Source organism: Nerophis ophidion, linkage group LG16 (genome assembly GCF_033978795.1).
Source record: "Nerophis ophidion isolate RoL-2023_Sa linkage group LG16, RoL_Noph_v1.0, whole genome shotgun sequence".
NCBI classification, from domain to species: Eukaryota; Metazoa; Chordata; class Actinopteri; order Syngnathiformes; family Syngnathidae; genus Nerophis; species Nerophis ophidion.
In genome coordinates, this window is record NC_084626.1 from 4775401 (window position 1) to 4795849 (window position 20449).

The window sequence follows — 20449 nt, forward strand, 5'->3', positions numbered from 1 at the left end:
CAACATGCTTTTTGACAACGTTTAATCAATGTCGAGTTCTGATGTTAATTTGACTATTTCCCAACCAATATTCTACAACACTAATACAACGTTGAAACAACGTTTACTTAATGTTGACCATTGAAATTTGATCATTTCTAAACTAATATTCTACAACGTTGAAACAACATGCTTTTTGAGAACGGTTATTTAACGTTGAGCATTGAAATTTGATCATTTCTCAACCAATATTCTACAACACTAATATAACGTTGAAACAACATGCTTTTTGACAACGTTTATTTAATGTTGACCATTGAAATTTGGTCACTCCCCAACCAATATTCTACAACACAAATACAACGTTGTAAAAACATGCTTTTTTAACAACATTTAATCAATGTCAGGTTATGTTGATTTGACCATTAAAATTTGGTCATTTTCCAACCAATATTCTACAACACTAAAACAACGTTTATTTAATGTTGACCATTGAAATTTGCTCATTTCTAAAATAATATTCTACAACACTAATACAACATTGAAACAACATGCTTTTGGACAACTTTTAATCAATGTCGGGTTGTGATGTTAATTTGACTATTTCCCAACCAATATTCTACAACACTAATACAACGTTGAAACAATGTTTACTTAATGTTGACCATTGAAATGTGATCATTCCGCAACTAATATTCTACAACATTGAAACAACATGCTTTTTGAGAACGTTTATTTAACGTTGAGCATTGAAATTTGGTTATTTCCCAATTAATATTCTACAACACTAATACAACGTTGAAACAACATTTACTTAATGTTAACCATTGAAATTTGGTCATTTCTAAACTAATATTCTACAACGTTGAAACAACATGCTTTTTGACAACGTTTATTTAACGTTGACCATTGAAATTTGGTTATTTTCCAACTAATATTCTACAACACTAATACAACGTTGAAACAACATGCTTTTCGACAAGGTTTATTTAATGTTGACCATTGAAATTTGGTCACTCCCCAACCAATATTCCACAACACAAATATAACGTTGAAAAACTTGCTTTTTGACAACATTTAATCAATGTCAGGTTGTTATGTTGATTTGACCATTGAAATTTGGTCATTTTCCAACCAATATTCTACAACACTAATACAATGTTTATTTAATGTTGACCATTGAAATGTGGTCATTTCTAAACTAATATTCTATAACACTAAAACAACGTTGAAACAACATGCTTTTTGACAACGTTTAATCAATGTCGGGTTCTGATGTTAGTTTGACTTTTTCCCAACCAATATTGTACAACATTAATACAACGTTGAAACAATGTTTACTTAATGTTGACCATTGAAATGTGATCATTCCGAAACTAATATTCTACAACATTGAAACAACATGCTTTTTGAGAACGTTTTACGTTGAGCTTTGAAATTTGGTTATTTCCCAACTAATATTCTACAACACTAATACAACGTTGAAACGTTTACTTAATGTTAACCATTGCAATTTGGTCATTTCTAAACTAATATTCTACAACGTTGAAACAACATGCTTTTTTAGAACGTTTATTTAACGTTGACCATTGAAATTTGGTTATTTTCCAACTAATATTCTACAACACTAATATAACGTTGAAACAACATGCTTTTTGACAAGGTTTATTTAATGTTGACCATTGAAATTTGATCACTCCCCAACCAATATTCCACAACACAAATATAACGTTGAAAAAACTTGCTTTTTGACAACATTTAATCAATGTCAGGTTGTTATGTTGATTTGACCATTGAAATTTGGTCATTTTCCAACCAATATTCTACAACACTAATACAACCTTTATTTAATGTTGACCATTGAAATTTGGTCATTTCTAAACTAATATTATACAACACTAATACAACATTGAAACAACATGCTTTTGGACAACGTTTAATCAATGTCGGGTTCTGATGTTAATTTGACTTTTTCCCAACCAATATTCTACAACATTAATACAACGTTGAAACAATGTTTACTTAATGTTGACCATTGAAATGTGATCATTCGGAAACTAATATTCTACAACATTGAAACAACATGCTTTTTGACAACGTTTATTTAATGTTGACCAATGAAATTTGGTTATTTCTCAACCAATATTCCACAACACTATTATAACGTTGAAACAACATGATTTTTGACAACGTTCATTAAATGTTGACCATTGAAATTTGGTCCTTTACTAAACCAATATTTCACAACACAAATACAACGTTGAAAATACATGCTTTTTGACAACATTTAATCAATGTCAGGTTATGTTGATTTGACCATTGAAATTTGGTCGTTTTCCAACCAATATTCTACAACACTAATACAACGTTTATTTAATGTTGACCATTGAAATTTGGTCATTTCTAAACTAATATTCTACAACGTTGAAACAACCTGCTTTTTGACAACGTTCATTAAATGTTGACCATTGAAATTTGGTCATTTCCCAACCAATATTCTACAACACAAATACAACGTTGAATAAACATGCTTTTTGACAACATTTAATCAATGTTAGGTTATGTTGATTTGACCATTGAAATTTGGTCATTTTCCAACCAATATTCTACAACACTAATACAATGTTTATTTAATGTTGACCATTGAAATGTGGTCATTTCTAAACTAATATTCTATAACACTAAAACAACGTTGAAACAACATGCTTTTTGACAACGTTTAATCAATGTCGGGTTCTGATGTTAATTTGACTATTTCCCAACCAATATTCTACAACACTAATACAACGTTCAAACAACGTTTACTTAATGTTAACCATTGAAATTTGGTAATTTCTAAAGTAACATTCTACAACGTTGAAACAACATGCTTTTTGAGAACGTTTATTTAACGTTGAGCATTGAAATTTGGTAATACAATGTTGAAACAACGTGCTTTTTGACAACGTTTATTTAATGTTGACCATTGAAATTTGGTCACTCCCCAACCAATATTCTACAACACAAATACAACGTAAAAACATGCTTTTTTAACAACATTTAATCAATGTCAGGTTATGTTGATTTGGCCATTGAAATATGGTCATTTTCAAACCAATATCCTACAACACTAATAAAACGTTTATTTAATGTTGACCAATGAAATTTGGTCATTTCTAAACTAACAGTCCATGACTGTATATATCGGTGTCGGTTGAAATCGGAATCGGAAATCAAGAGTTGGACAATATCGGGATATCGGCAAAACAGCCATTATCAGACATCTCTACTCTGCATGTATAATCTTTATAAGGTACGACCTTTCACTGACAAGCTAAAAATACCAACAACAAAAAAACATTGCACTTATTCACAAATAAGACATTGGTCACCATGAAGTTCAAACAAATTGTTTCTCGCAACTTTTGGTGGTAAACAACAATTTATTTTTTTTTTTTTTTTGCTGAGACCTCCACCCACCAGGGGATACAAATTGACAAGAGGAGCAGGCGGCGTCACATCCCCGTCAAGATCCTACTGACATATTGTCCCTCAGCAGTCTAACACACACACACACACGCACTGGTTATAATTTGAAATGGGGACAGAATTTTTGATCATGACTTGTGGGGACCACCCTTTCTACAGGTTGTGTAGGCATAAAAAAACCGAGGTAAAATGGCCACTGCCCAGTTAAATCATACACGTCTTTCAATCTATGGATTGATGAAGTAATGTGCTGATCATTCTTACTGGGGGCTCCGGGGAAAAATAATTAATATGGTTCATGGGGACCAAATTTAAATAATTTTGCATAATTCACAGACATTTGTTCGTGACTACTGAGGACCCTTTAAAAAAAAAAAAAAAGTTCAAATTAGATGTTAAACATATATACTTTTCAGTAAACATGTTTTATGGGCCGAAGCTTAAAAATCACTTAAGCATCTTCAGAATGGATCTGATTATCATTTAAAAAGGTTTCCCTTTATGGGACCTGTTTTTTGGTCCTCATACTGTCAGATCTCCCGTCCAAAGGCAAAACCCAGTAACTCAATTTTGGTCAAAACTGAGCTGATAATAATTTTGGAGTTCCTAGGTGATATGCTTTACATTAGTGTGTCTGATATTGTAATTTGTTCCGTAAGTAAGCTGTTACGCGCATGGCGGGACCTAGCAACTACCACATAACCGCGTAGATACAACAGAAAATCTTAGTAACTCATGGGACCAATCGGAGCTTCTTTGTCAGTCGCCTTATTGTCTTTAATGAGACATTTGCACGAATGGGGGCCGACGGTCAACCTGATTATGTGATATTATGGCACGAGGGGATATTTGGAAGATTGGCCCAGGACGTTGCAAGCACCTTCATTAAATACATTGTTCTTGATTCTTCCCCTTGCATACTCTTGGGCAAGATAACTGTGGAGGTCAAAATAAAAACTGGACGCTGTACACGGCTCTTGCCCAATGTGCAAACGCAGAATGGGGCCCACCCGAGATTGTAATAAAATATCTTGAGAAAGGGCACACGTTCATGAGAGCAGATTCAATCCATGGCTCAATCGGCAAGCAAATGTAAGCTCAAGAAAACATCTATACGTTTGATGACTTTGTAGATCTTTGTAAGACAGCATCAAGATAGATTGGTTTTCTCAAAATCAGCTAGAAGTGAGTTACTAGGTTTTGCCTTTGGACGGGAGAGATGTCCCCAAAAGTTGACTGCGTAAGCGATGTCCCCACTAAGTGCGCATTGCCAGAACACACACACATACTAGTTATTATTTAAAATGGGGACCAAGTTTTTGTTCATGACTTGTGGGGACCACCTTTTCTACAAGGTTGTGGGGACATAAAAAAATGAGGTAAAATGGCCACTGCCCAGTTAGCTCATACACGTCTTTAAATCTCTGGATTGATGAAGTAATGTGCTGATCATACTTACTGGGAACCTGGGGGAAAAAGGTAATATGGTTCATGGGGACCAAATTTAAAAAATTTTGCATAATTCACACACATTTGTTCGTGACTACTGAGGACCATTTAAAAAAATAAAATTAAGAAAAAGTTCAAACTAGATGTTAAACATGTTTACTTTTCAGTAAACATGTTTTATGGGCCAAAGCTTAAAAATCACTTAAGCGTCTTCAGAATGAATCTGATTATCATTTAAAAAGGTTTCCCTTTAGGGGACCTGTTTTTTGGTCCCCATACCGTCAGATGTCCCCAAAAGGTGACTGTAAGCGGTTTCCCCATTAAGTACGCATTGCCAGAACACATACACACACACTAGTTATCATTTAAAATGGGGACCAAGTTTTTGTTCATGACCTGTGGGGACCACCTTTTCTACAGGTTGTGGGGGCATAAAAAAATGAGGTAAAATGGCCACTGCCCAGTTAGCTCATACACGTCTTTAAATCTCTGGATTGATGAAGTAATGTGCTGATCATACTTACTGGGAACCTGGGAAAAAAAGGTAATATGGTTCATGGGGACCAAATTGAAATAATTTTGCATAATTCACACACATTTGTTCGGGACTACTGAGGACCATTTAAAAAAATAAAATTAAGAAAAAGTTCAAATTAGATGTTAAACATGTTTACTTTTCAGTAAACATGTTTTATGGGCCGAAGCTTAAAAATCACTTAAGCGTCTTCAGAATGAATCTGATTATCATTTAAAAAGGTTTCCCTTTAGGGGACCTGTTTTTTGGTCCCCATACCGTCAGATGTCCCCAAAAGGTGACTATGTAAGCGGGTTCCCCATTAAGTACGCATTGCCAGAACACACACACACACACACTAGTTATCATTTAAAATGGGGACCAAGTTTTTGTTCATGACTTGTGGGGACCACCTTTTCTACAGGTTGTGGAGGCATAAAAAATTTGGTAAAATGGCCACTGCCCAGTTAGTTCATACACGTTTTTAAATCTCTGGATATATGAAGTAATGTGCTGATCATACTTACTGGGAACCTGGGGGAAAAAAAGGTAATATGGTTCATGGGGACCAAAATGAAATAATTTTGCATAATTCACACACATTTGTTCGTGACTACTGAGGACCATTTAAAAAAAAAAATTAAGAAAAAGACAGCATCAAGATAGATTGGTTTTCCCAAAATCTGCTAGAAGTGAGTTACTAAAAAAAGGTAATATGGTTCATGGGGACCAAATTTAAATAATTTTGCATAATTCACACACATTTGTTTGTGACTACTGAAGACCATTTAAAAAAAATAAAATTAAGAAAAAGACAGCATCAAGATAGATTGGTTTTCCCAAAATCAGCTAGAAGTGAGTTATTAGGTTTTGCCTTTGGACGGGAGAGATGTCCCCAAAAGGTGACTGTGTAAGCGATGTCCCCATTAAGTACACACACACACACACACATGCACAGGTTATCATTTGGAATGGGGACCAAATTTTTGTTCGTGACTTGTGGGGACCACCTTTTCTACAGGTTGTGGAGGCATAAAAAATGAGGTAAAATGGCCACTGCCCAGTTCGTTGATACACGTTTTTAAATCTCTGGATAGATGAAGTAATGTGCTGATCATACTTACTGGGAACCTGGGGGAAAAAAAGGTAATATGGTTCATGGGGACCAAATTGAAATAATTTTGCATAATTCACACACATTTGTTCGTGACTACTGAGGACCATTTAAAAAAAAAAAAATCAAGAAAAAGACAGCATCAAGATAGATTGGTTTTCCCAAAATCAGCTAGAAATGAGTTACTAAAAAAAGGTAATATGGTTCATGGGGACCAAATTGAAATAATTTTGCATAATTCACACACATTTGTTTGTGACTACTGAGGACCATTTAAAAAAATAAAATTAAGAAAAAGACAGCATCAAGATGGATTGGTTTTCCCAAAATCAGCTAGAAGTGAGTTACTAGGTTTTGCCTTTGGACGGGAGAGATGTCCCCAAAAGGTGACTGTGTAAGCGATGTCCCCATTATGTACACACACACACACACACACATGCACAGGTTATCATTTGGAATGGGGACCAAATTTTTGTTCGTGACTTGTGGGGACCACCTTTTCTACAGGTTGTGGAGGCATAAAAAATTAGGTAAAATGGCCACTGCCCAGTTAGTTCATACACATTTTTAAATCTCTGGATAGATGAAGTAATGTGCTGATCATACTTACTGGGAACCTGGGGGAAAAAAGGTAGTATGGTTCATGGGGACCAAATTTAAATAATTTTGCATAATTCACAATCATTTGTTCGTGACTACTGAGGACCATTTAAAATAAATAACAATTTTTAAATTAGACATGTTTTATGGGCCAAAGCTTAAAATCACTTAGGCATCTTCAGTATTTGAAAAGGTTTCCCTTTAGGGGACATCTTTTTGTGTCTCCATACCGTCAGAAGTCCCCTAAAGGTGACTGTGTAAATGCGATGTCCCCATTACGTCAGCATTGCCGGAACACACAGGCTTAGCGGCAGTGTTTACATTTGTCATTTTCACACTCTTCCACACAGCTTTTGTGTGTGTGTGTGTGTTCATAGAGCTAACAACGTACATCCATTGCACACACACGGGAATATCCACAGGCTGCAACAGTCCCCGCGGAAAGGCGGTCGATAACGTCAAAAAAGGGAACAAGCGCGTCCGCGGGCGAGCGTGAGCGCCGCGGGGGCCGTGGCGTGCCTTTGCACTTGCACTTGTAATGCGCTGCGTCAACACGCCGCTTGTTGTGCGAGACAAAAGTCTCTTTGCATGACCCTAACCTGCATCCTGTTCCTCTCAGCTGGCCAAAGAGAGCGAGCGACTCCAGGCCATGATGACCCACCTGCACATGCGCCCCTCGGAGCCGAAGCCTTTCAACCAACCTGTGAGTTCCACCACCTTTTTCTTCCCCCTCCACCTGCAGATGTAACAAAAGTTAGATTTTTCCAGTGCATCCGACAAGTATTCACAAAGCTTCACTTTGCCCACATGTTGTTGTGTTACAGCCTTATTCCAAAATGGAATAAATCAATTTTTTCCCCTCAAAATTCTACACACAATACCCCATCGTGACAAGGTTTTATTTAAAAATGTTGCACATATAATAATGTTTATTATGTGGAAATTAAAGTATTGAAGGGATTAAGCAAAAAAAAAAGTACTAACTTGATGCGGGTGAAGACGTTTAAACAAGTGGTTCTTAACCTGGGTTCGATCAAACCCTAGGGGTTCGGTGAGTCGGCCTTAGGGGTTCGGCGGAGGTCAAAACATACCCGACTCAGTGGTGTAAATACAAACTTCTCCCGATCGGCGTATTACGGATACGTCAACAGCTGACTGATTTGCATGTGTGTAATTATCCACTGTGTTGCTTTTGTTGTTTGAAGAAGGTGATGTTCATGCACGGTTCAATTGGTGCACCAGTAAAAAAACATGGTAATATTTAAGTATGGGGAACATATTCACCATTAATTAGTTGCTTATTAACATGCAAAATAGTAACATATTGGCTCTTGACTAGTCATTAAGTACTTATTAATGCCTATTCGGCATAGCCTTATACAACCCTAACCCTAACCCTGACTCTAACCCTAACCAAATAACTCTAAATTAAGTCTTTATTACTTAGAATATGTTTCCCTGGTGTCCAAATAACTCTAAATTGGTCATGAACTGTGGTCTGGATTATGTTTTTGTTATTTTGTGTTAGTTTTTGGACTCTTTTAGTTCCTGTTTGCGCTCCCTTGGTTACCATGTCGACGTATGATCATTCTGTCATGATGGAGGGGTCGCAGCTTACTGCGAGGTTTGTTCTCCCAGGGAGCAAACGGACTATTCCGGACTAGGCTTGCAGGTAGGAACATATTTATTAACTCAAGAAATCTTGGCAGGGCATGAGGTAAACAAACATAAACTATGGCGGGGAACAAACACAAAACTGTGGCATGAAACAAATAAACATAAACTATGTCTTCGAACAAACACAAAACTGTGGCAAGAAATAAACAAAACCTAGGTGGACACGGCATGAATCGAGCAACATGAACTGTGGTATCGCATGAAAACAAGCATTGACGCCAGGCTGACTGACTGGCAAAGACAGGCTTAAATAGGGGTCTTGATTAGAAACGGGTGCGCGGTCCAAACACGAGAGGCAGGTGAAAATCATAAGTCGGCATGGTAACCAAAGAAAACAAGGGAGCGCAAACAGGAACTTTAAGAGTTCAAAAACTAAAAAAACATGATCCAAACCACAGATCATGACAAAAGTAAGTCTTTGTTACTTAGAATATGTTCTCTATACTAAAGTGTTACCAAAAACATATAACTTTGTCTTGAATTTGAAAAAAAAAAATAACAATTTATTTTTAACTAATGAAGGGTTCAGTGAATGCGCATATGAAACTAATGGGGTTCGGTACCCCCAACAAGGTTAAGAACCACTGGTTTAAACACTAAGTGTTTACAAAGTACAACGATAATTATTGAAAATAAGATTTGATTCATTTCTTTATGTGAATTGTAACTGAATTAAGTGTTTATATGAAGAAGAAATCATTTATATGTTTGTGTTACTAATAGGAAAGGTATGTGTGAGAAACTGCTGGGTAATATTAAATAAGCTGCGCTTCTTCCTACTCCTTTTCGCGCATGTTGTAAAGAGAAATTAATATATTTATCATGTTGAAAAATGCATTCACGTTCGACAGATAAATGTCAACCAAAAAAATTATAATAAAAAAACACATGTATAGAAGTATCCTACATTTGCTCAATTACTAAATTGTTGGCACACCTATCTTCAAGCTCCATCAGGTTGGATGCATTGGTTTCCATCTACTAAGTCTTATACTTATGTACATATGATTTTTTTGTTATTGTTGTTTTTTTTACATTTAATGAATGTGAGAATTAAAAAAAAAATTTTTTAAAAACTTTCACTTTGTCATTATGGGTTATTGTGTGTAGAATTTTGAGAACAAAAAATGAATGTATTCCTAAATTGGCCCCAGTATGTGAATGTGAGTGTGATATGTGAATGTGAGTGTGAATGTTGTCTGTCTATCTGTGTTGGCCCTGCGATGAGGTGGCGACTTGTCCAGGGTGTAAACTGTCTTACGCCCAAATGCAGCTGACATAGGCTCCAGCACCCCCCGCTACCCTGAACGGGACAAGCGGTAGAAATGGATGGATGGATGGATTGCATTTGCAAATTTAAAAAAAAAAAAAAAAAAAAAAAACTTTCACGTGTTCATTATGGGGTATTTGTGTGTAGAATTTTGAGGACAAAAACATGAATGTATTCCTAATTTGGCCCTAGTGTGTGAATGTGAGTGTGATGGTTGTCTGTCTATCTGTGTTGGTTCTGTGATGAGGTGGCGACTTGTCAAGGGTGTACCCCGCCTTCCGCCCGAATAGGCTCCAGTACTGCCTGCGCCCCTAAAAAGGACAAGCGGTAGAAAATGGATGGATGGATGGCATTCCGGAATAAGCCTGTCACATCAAATGTGAGAAAAGTGAAGCATGGCACATGCAAACCTGCAACCTGCGCCCTCTGTTGACCAAACAGGGTTACTGTACTCAATTTTATCCTCTCTTTTTTAACCGTTTTCTGCCCCCAAAACGATGCGAAGCAATGAATAAAAGCTGCAGTTTTGGCGCAGGTGGACTTAATTAGGGCTGGAAATTTGATGTAACGTGTGTGTGTGTGTGTGTGTGTGTGTGTGTGTGTGTGTGTGTGTGTGTGTGTGTGTGTGTGTGTGTGTGTGTGTGTGTGTGTGTGTGTGTGTGTGTGTGTGTGCATGCGCGCTTGTTATTAATAGCCTGTCTAATGAATATTTCATTATTCAGATTCGTGAAGAGTCTTATTAAAATATGAAGATGTTGAAATTAATTGTCAATTAGAAGAGGAGTGTCATAATTTGAGCGGATGTAAATGCTGCAGCTGAGTGGCGTGTGTGTGTTTGGGGGGGGGGGGGGGGGGGCAGCCATTAACATCTAATGGGAAATCAGGAAGAGGCGTGTTCTGTCACCGCTGGAGACGAGCCTCCGGGTCACGGATTGGAGGAGGAGGGGGCAAGGGCGGGGCAAAAACAAAGCTTGGCCTCAATTAACAGGGTTCGACTGTTGCCGTGGTGATCTGGCAGGGCCCTGGCGTTAATGAAGTACCTGTTAAACAGTCCCGCCCCCTCGAGTCTGCTTAAATGGAGCGGTGGAGAAGAGCCGAGGCAATTCGCACATTTTGCGTAGGTTTAGAATCACACACACACACACACTGAGAGGTTTTAATTAGTCCTAAACTAGTCGTCCTAACTGCTGTCCCACAGAGACTCTAGTCCTGCTTGTGTGTGTGTGCGTTGTTGTTTTTGTGTGTGTTTTGCGAGTCCTAATTGGACGGCGTTGTTCCGCGAAGCCTTTGCCACCGCCGAGCGCTGGTGTTTGTGTTCCTTGCAAACATGCTGTCATGCGGTTTTGTTTTTGCAAGCGAGGTTAATTGCAGCAGCGCCGCGTGTATAAATATGTGCGTGTGTGTGTGTGTGTGTGTACGAAACAAGGGAGTGGGAAAAAAAGACCTAAAGCATAGGACAATTATTTTTTTTGACCAAGTATAATTTGTTGAATAGCTACGTTTAACCTGGTCATGACAAAAAAAAAGTGGCAAAACACTGCAATATTGGCCTTATTTAAAAAAAAAAAAGTTTTAAAATTACAATTTTTATGAAGGAAACGCAATTTTTAGTCCTATCCTTAAAGCAGGGGTCCCCAAACCTTTTGACCCGGGGACCGCATTGGGTTAAAAATAATTTGGTCGGGGGCCGGGCTGTTATATACTGTGTGTGTATATATATATATATATATATATACACACACACACAGTGGGGCAAAAAAGTATTTAGTACGCCACCGATTGTGCAAGTTCTCCCACTTAAAATGATGACAGAGGTCTGTAATTTTCATCATAGGTACACTTCAACTGAGACAGAATGTGGAAAAAAATCCAGGAATTCACATTGTAGGAATTTTAAATAATTTATTTGTAAATTATGTTGGAAAATAAGTATTTGGTCAACCATTCAAAGCTCTCACTGATGGAAGGAGGTTTTGGCTCAAAATCTCACGATACATGGCCCCATTCATTCTTTCCTTAACACGGATCAATCGTCCTGTCCCCTTACAGCCCCAAAGCATGATGTTTCCACCCCCATGCTTCACAGTAGGTATGGTGTTCTTGGGATGCAACTTAGTATTCTTCTTCCTCCAAACACGACAAGTTGAGTTTATACCAAAAAGTTCTAGTTTGGTTTCATCTGACCACATGACATTCTCCTAATCCTCTGCTGTATCATCCATGTATCCATTTTGTTGATAAAATTAAGGTACAAATGGAAATACAGCTTCTCCACTTTAGTCATAATTTTTGGTCTTGAGAAATTTCTCTATGACTTAAGCTCCAGACTTCTTCTGTCAGTTTGATGTCTTCATTACTGCCACACATGGTGGAAAAGTGTATTACGGCCGAGTACAGCCCATACGGACCACAGCTGAGGTATTTTTCGCCGGCCCTCTAGGGGGCGTTCGTGGACCAACAACGGTTAAGAAATACTGAACTGGAAGAGTTTTTTAGAGCGTGAGGCAAAGCAGCCATATGAAAATAGAGTTGTTGTTTTTTTTAAGCTGTGTAACTGTGGCCAAATTTATATTTTTAGAGGTAAAATATATAGATTTGTAGTTCCTACAGTGGGAAGCTGGGGTTAGGAGAAAATGCCAGAAAATATGCTCCAAAAAATAATATTGTAGGGCAGGCCCGATCCGTATTATATTCTTCTCTGATACGGAGCAGGGATGTACAAACTTTTTGACTGGGGGCCACATTGGACTTAAAACAAATAAATACTATATGTATATGTATATATATATATATATATATATATGTGTGTGTGTGTGTGTACATATAGAAATACGAATATCTCCATATATATAAAGATATGTACATATACATATGTATATATACATATATACACACACGTATATATATGTGTATATATACACATATATGTATATATATACATACATACATACATATATATATATGTATACATATATATATATATATACATATATATATATATATGTATATATGTGTGAGTACATAATAATAATCATCATAATAATCATTATAATTGGTTATTAAGAGTATGTGAAAGTTCAACGCCAACCTTCTTTATTTCCGTGACGACGTCCTTAAGGTTTTGTAATCAATCAGAAATATCAAGCAGCAAAAATGTGCCGAACATGCGTGTGTGAAGAGAGTGTTTTGCATATTTCCCATCATCCCCTTGTAATGGACTTAAATGAGTGTCATTTAAATGTTCTTTATTTAATGCTGATTGTGCGTTTTTTATGATAGCCACACAGTTCAATGAGCAGGTTGTGTTATGTGGGGCCATGTGTATTGAATTTTTGTGCTGGTTTATTTAATTTTTTTCCCTGTGCCATGACTAGGGAAGGTTGTTTGGATTTGGTCATACAAGTATATGCTGTGCTGTGTATCCTGACAATTATGGGTTAAGTTACTCTTGTTAGACTTACACAAACTTTATTGATCCACAAGGGAAATTGTTGGCAACAAAATAGCAGATATCAGACAGCTGGCTATTTGTACATCAATCAATCAAAGATAATTTATACAGCCCTTAATCACAAATGTCTCATAGGGCTTCATAAACCACAATGACATCCTTGTGTATGATATGAATACATCGTGTATTGCTTGTTGAACTTGAAGACGCCGGCGGGCGACAAATAGCCCAGGTGCGCCCTAGTTTGGACACCCCGGATCTACCACTTTATATGATTATATTACACCTTCTTACAAACACTTTCTGTTGTCATTTCCAGATATACGATACCCAATAAAAACACCTACTGTACATTCACAATGTGGCGAGGATATGCAAATTTTGGGCCTTACTGTTGATACAAAGAATGAAAAGCTAACATGTGTTGTCTGATGTCTCTCAGTTGAACCTGGCATCCAGCGGCTCTTTTCTCAAGCGGGACAGCGACCTCTACCCGGAGGGCCTCCCCCACCCACCCACCTCAGCTGCGACCCCCATCACTCCGCTGCGCCAGGGACCCTCGGTCATCAGCTCGTCCAGCCTCCACAGCCACTCCCACGCGCACGCCGTCGGGCCCATACGTCGGCGCAACTCCGACAAGTACTGCACGCCCATCGCCTCAGGTAGGCCCCCTCGTCCTCTGTCTCCGGCTAGGGTCTCTACAACCTCGTTCTTCATCCATACTTTCTGGGATTGTTTAATCCAGAAAGACACGTTCTATTCGCTCTTTGGATTTGGTAACTTCACAGGGTATCCCCGGATCCTTAAAAAGTCTTAAATCCATGTATCTAAAATTAAGGCCCTAAAAAGTATTGTATTTATTAGAAATTCTTAAAATGGTCTTAAACTCAGTACTCAATGGTCTCAAATTGTCGGTCCAGTTTTTTTGTTTTTTTTCGGGTCACGTCTTTGAGTAAAAGTGAGTGATTTCAGCTCACTCATTTTTTCTTTGTATTTCTTCAAGAGATACAAAGAAAAAATGAGTGAGCTGAAAAAAATAGAGGCAGAACTCGTGAATGAGAACAGCCAGCTGAAGCTCAACTGAGGCTCATTTGAGTATGTGTTCAGTGTTTTGTTGTTGTTATAATACTGTTTTGCACTATTATTGCACTATTATTGACCAAATGTAATTTATTTTTACCCTCACCTCGGTTATTATGTTTTTACTGGCATTGGTGTTGGTTTGTTTGTTTTGGATGTCAAAGTTTTTGGATCTCTCAAGATTTTTGATAAGCGGTTTGGCAGAGTGGTGCTTATCAGTTTGTTTATGAATAAACATACAAAAAGTAAACTTGACTGATTGTCATTGAGGTTGTAGTACAGTGGGATCCCCAACCATCGCTTATATTTATAGATTTTTTATTATTTTTTTCGGTCTTAAATTTCATTCAAGGTGGCATTATAAAGGTCTTAAAAAGTCTTAAATTTGACTTCCTGAAACCTGCAGATACCCTGCTTCAAGTCAACATGGAGCTCTCTTTGCCATTCACTTCTCAACCTCAGCAGTCTTCCCCATCTTTTCCTCCGAATGTCTGTCATTTATTTTGATTTTCCTTCATCTCTATGCTTTATATCTGTTGTTTCTTTTTATAGATACACATTTATTTTTTCAAAACGCACATTTTTTTTTGCAAAATGCACATCGGTGTTTCTTACCCATTGTTGGGCCGTCCCTATAGTCCTTACTCGGTTGTAATACACTTTTCCACCAGTTGTGGCAGTAATGACAATCTGAAACAAACAGAAGAAGAAAAATGACTAAGGTGGTGAAACTATTTTTGGACTTTGATTGTATTGACAGTTTAATTGGGAAACAAACCAATAATAATTGATTTTAACACATCAATTATTTTTTGTCAGTTACTGTATTTATGCAGTATACTTAGTTAATACTTATTTTTCTAGTCAGCCTGACCTAAGCCTAAGGTTTAAGTGTTAAACAATAATCCTTGTGATTATCCCATGCTTTCATATCATTTGACAAGGTTGTACACTGTAAGTATTGGTTAGATATGATTACTGAATATGATTAAAATCAAAAGAAATACTGCTAAATCAGTGTTAATATTTGAGTGGGCCCCCGGCCCCCAGCAGGCACAAGACATTGATACTATGTTGATTATACGTACATGTCATTTAAAACTGACTTTGAAACAACGTTGCAAAATAGTTCTATTTGTAAATTGAGACACTGCTGATGTCTAATGTTGGATCCAGGGTGTCTGTTGGATGAATTTCAATAGTCAAATCAACGTCAGAACCCAACATTGATTAAACGTCAAACAGAAAGTTGTTTCAACGTTGTATTTATGTTGGAGAATATTGGTTGGAAAATGACCACATTTCAACGGTCAAATCAACGTCAAAACCCGACATTGATTAAACGTTGTCAAAAAGCATGTTGTTTCAACCTTATGTTAGAATTTTGGTTGGAAAATGACTGAAATTCAACGGTCAAATCAATGTCAGAACCAAACATTGATTAAATGTCATCAAAAAGCATGTTTCAACCTTATGTTAGAATTTTGGTTGGAAAATGACTAATTCAATGGTCAAATCAATGTCAGAACCCAACATTTATTAAACGTCGTTGAAAAGCATGTTGCTTCAACCTTGTATCTGTGTTGTAGGATATTGGTTGGGAAATTACCAAATTTTAATGGTCAAATCAACGTCAGAATCCAACTTTTTTTATACGTCAAAAAGGATCTTTAAACGTATTTGTGTTGTAAGGTTTTGGTTGGAAAATAATTACATTTCAATGGTCAAATCAACGTCAGAACCCAACATTGATATAACATTGTAAAAGCATGTTGTTTCAATGTCATGTCAGTGTTGTAGGATATTAGTTGGGAAATGACTAAAATTCAACAGTCAAATCAACATAAGATTCCAAGATTGTTTAAACGTCGTCAAAAAGCATGTTGTTTCAACCTTATGTTAGTGTTGTAGAATTTTGGTTGGAAAATTATTTAAATTCAATGGTTAAATCAACGTCAGAACCCAACATTGATTAAATGTGGTCAAAAACCATGTTGCTTCAACGTTGTATTTGTGTTGTAGGATATTGGTTGGGAAATGACCAAATTTTAATGGTCAAATCAACATGAGAACCCAACATTGATTAAACGTCAAAAAGCATGTTGTTTCAACGTTCAATTTGTGTTGGAGATGTGTTGGAAATTAACGTCAAATAGCATGTTGTTTAAACGTTGTATTTGTGTTGTAGAATATTGGTAGAAAAATGACCACATTTCAACGGTCAAATCAACGTCAGAACCCAACATTGATTAAACATAGTCAAAAATGATGTCTAACACTAACCTTATGTTAGTGATGTACAATTTTGGTTGGAAAATGACTATAATTCAATAGTCAAATCAATGTCTGAACCTATCATTGATTAAACGTCAAGAAGCATGTTGTTTCAACGTTGTATTTGTGTTGTAGGATATCTGTTGGAAAATGACCGAAATTCAATCATCAAATTAACGTCAGAACCCAACATTAATTACACGTCAAAAAGCATGTTGTTTGTATTTGTGTTGTAAGGATTTGGTTGGAAAATTATTACATTTCAGTGGTCAAATCTACATCAAATTGTTACATTGATTAAAAGTCGTCATAAAGCATGTTGTTTCAAAGTTGTTTTTGTGTTGTAGAATATTGGTTGAAAAATGACCACATTTCAACGGTCAAATCAACGTCAGAACCCAACATTGATTAAACATGGTCAAAAAGCATGTTTTTTCAACGTTGTATTTGTGTTGTAGAATATTGGTTGAAAACTGACCACATTTCAACGGTCAAATCAACGTCAGAACCCAACATTGATTAAATGTCGTCAAAAAGCAGGTTGTTTCAACTTTATGTTAATGTTGTAGATTTTTGGTTGAAAAAATGACTAAAATTCAATGGTCAAATCGACGTCAACCTGGCATTGATTAAACATCGTAAAAAAGCATGTTCCTTCAACGTTGTATTTGTGTTGTAAAATATTGGTTGGAAAATGACCAAATTTTAGAGGTCAACTCAACGTCAGAACCCAACATTGATTAAATGTCGTCAAAGAGCATGTTGTTTCAACCTTATGTCAGTGTTGTAGTATTTTGGTTGGGAAATTGCTAAAATTCAGTGGTCAAATCAATGTCAGAACCCAGCATTGATTAAACGTTGTCAAAAAGCATGTTGCTTCAACGTTGTGTTTGTGTTGTAGAATATTGGTTGGGAAATGACCACATTTTAATGGTCAAATCAACGTCAGAACCCAACATTAATTAAATGTCAAAAAGCATGTTGCTTCAACGTTGTATTTGTGTTGTAGGATATCGGTTGGAAAATAACCACATTTCCACAGTCCAATCAACGTCCGAACCCAACATTGATTAAACGTAATCAAAAAGCATGTTGTTTCAACGTTGTATTTGTGTTGTAGGATATTGGTTGAGAAATTACCACATTTCAACAGTCAAATCGTCAGAATCCGACATTGATTAAACGTCCTCAAAAGGCATGTTGCTTCAACATTGTATTTGTGTTGTTGGATATTGGTTGGGAAATGACCACATTTCAATGGTCAAATCAACGTCAGAATCCGACATTGATTAAACGTCGTCAGAAAGCATGTTGTTTCAACGTTGTATTTGTGTTGTAAGATATTATTTGGAAAATGATCACATTTCAACGGTCAAATCAACGTCAGAATTCAACATTGATTAAACGTCATCAAAAAGCATGTTGTTTCAACGTTTTTAGTTGTGTTGTACAATATTATATGGAAAATGACCACATTTCAACGGTTTAAATCAACGTCAGAATCCGACATTGATTAAACGACGTCAAAAAGCATGTTGTTTCAATGTCGTGTTTGAGTTGCTCAACGTCAGAACCTAATTTAAAGTTTTCAACGTTATTTTCATGTCTTGTGTCTGCTGGGCAGGGTCCCGGGTTTGAAAAGGTCCAGAACCCCGGCTGTAAATTGTGCATATTTAAATATTCTTTCTCAGTTAGCTCACACTGTGGTTAGGTTTAATGGTTAACATTTTCGATTGTCCTGTATTTCCAGGACATTTTGAAAAAAATAGAGATGACTTTCACAATACTCATATAAGTATTATGATATACTAAAATTTGTCAATGTTTTTCAATGGATTCCCTTTCAGAGCTGGCTCAGAACTGTGAGTTTTACAAGAACGCTGATGTCAGGCCCCCCTTTACCTACGCCTCTCTTATACGCCACGTAAGTCGCCGCACTCCTCCCTTCTTGCCTCCGCCTCCGTCCTCTACGTCCTAATTGCGTGCGTTCTATCTGCGCCCTCAGGCCATTCTGGAATCCCCAGACAGACAGTTGACTCTGAACGAGATCTACAACTGGTTTACACGGAAGTTCGCCTACTTCAGGAGAAACACGGCCACGTGGAAGGTAAAAGGCACATGGCATACATGCACAGCTCTACTTCTTAAACTACATGGGCGCTATTTTTCAACACCCGGAAATCAGTATTTATTTACCTCATAAAATGACACACTTATATAAATATAGAGCAGTTCCAAGCAGAAACAGTGTGGAGAAAGGACGTTTTTTGAATTTAAAACTAACGATAAAGATGAAGATATAAAAACTGAATTGCTGCTATGCAGCTGGTGCTTTGAAGTCTCTCCGTAGTGTTTGAGCTACTTCTACATCACTGATCCTCGCCTCCGTGGCGGCAAATGAAGTGTGTTTCTTACAAGTATCATCCCTGCAGGGCGAGGAATAGCTAAACTTGCATCGCTACACACCGTAGGAGGATGCAATAGCTCACCGCTAACAACAAACTAGCGTTCGTGAACATATATCAAGTATTAGAGACCTATATGGAATTGATACTACATCTCAAAATCTACCTTCATTTTTGTTTTATTATATTCATACATTGAGGAAATACGTCCCAAGACACAGGAGGACTTTAAATATGACCAACGAATGACGGTGGAACTACTTGGTATCGGATCGCTACCCAAATGTATGGTATTGCCCAAATCTTATATAAAGTCTCTTATATAAATATATATGTGTGTATATATATATACATACACGTATATATGTGTATATATATATATATATATATATATATATATATATGAAGAGTTCATACGCAAAAACCGATAAACGCCATTTTGATCAAGTTTAGCCCAGCCTCGGTAATATATAGTCCGCCACTTCTATTGTGGTATACCAAAATCAATTTGTTTGCAAATGCAGACAAATGCCGCTTTTAACGTCATTTAGTTCAGCGATTTATTGCAAAGGCCGATAAGCGCCATGGATCATCTACCACAAAAGCCGATATATCCGTTTGCCCAACCAGCGCTGCAGTACGGGATCACGTGACAAACAAAATGGCGGCGCGCACGGAGTCACTCAGTGTTGTTATCCACGCATGAATAATTTGGAAGCTTCTCCTGTGAACAAAACTGTTAAGCCAGCGAAAAAAACTGACCTGTTGAAGTTATTTGATGTTGGCGCTAGCACGCGTGTCCGTGAGTTTTACACCGCCGCGTTAAACGATGTTGTCGAGCATGGAGCTAATGTCGATAGCGATGATGAGTGAGCTGTTATCTGCACAGGAGTGTTTTTGATAGGCAAACCAGGTTGAGCATTTGTGCTTGTTTTATTAATAAAACATCGTCTTCATTGCAACACTGTTTTTTGTTTTTTCATTTTGTGCTGAAAAGCACAAGGTAAATATGTGAGGTCACAGTTCCAAAAAAGCATGTCCGGTTAGCAAGTACGAAAAAACAATGTTCGCAGGGACAGCTAGATTTATACGTACCAAGGGATCGAAACTGTTAAATAATGAAGTAAAGAAATGTGAACAGTTGTTACGTTGAAATGTGGCTTTCGAT

General features: G+C 37.0%; 1 protein-coding gene across 2 annotated transcripts in view; it reads left to right on the top strand.

Annotated features, from left to right (window-relative positions):
- The window catches only part of foxp4 (forkhead box P4), a 311486-nt gene that overhangs the window by 266532 nt on the left and 24505 nt on the right, over nt 1-20449 (top strand). For both annotated transcript variants that reach the window (XM_061922608.1, XM_061922609.1), the window contains 4 exons: nt 7744-7827; nt 13965-14184; nt 18724-18800; nt 18882-18983. In XM_061922608.1, the coding sequence (XP_061778592.1) occupies nt 7744-7827; nt 13965-14184; nt 18724-18800; nt 18882-18983 (483 nt within the window). The remainder of the gene's footprint in view (nt 1-7743; nt 7828-13964; nt 14185-18723; nt 18801-18881; nt 18984-20449) is intronic.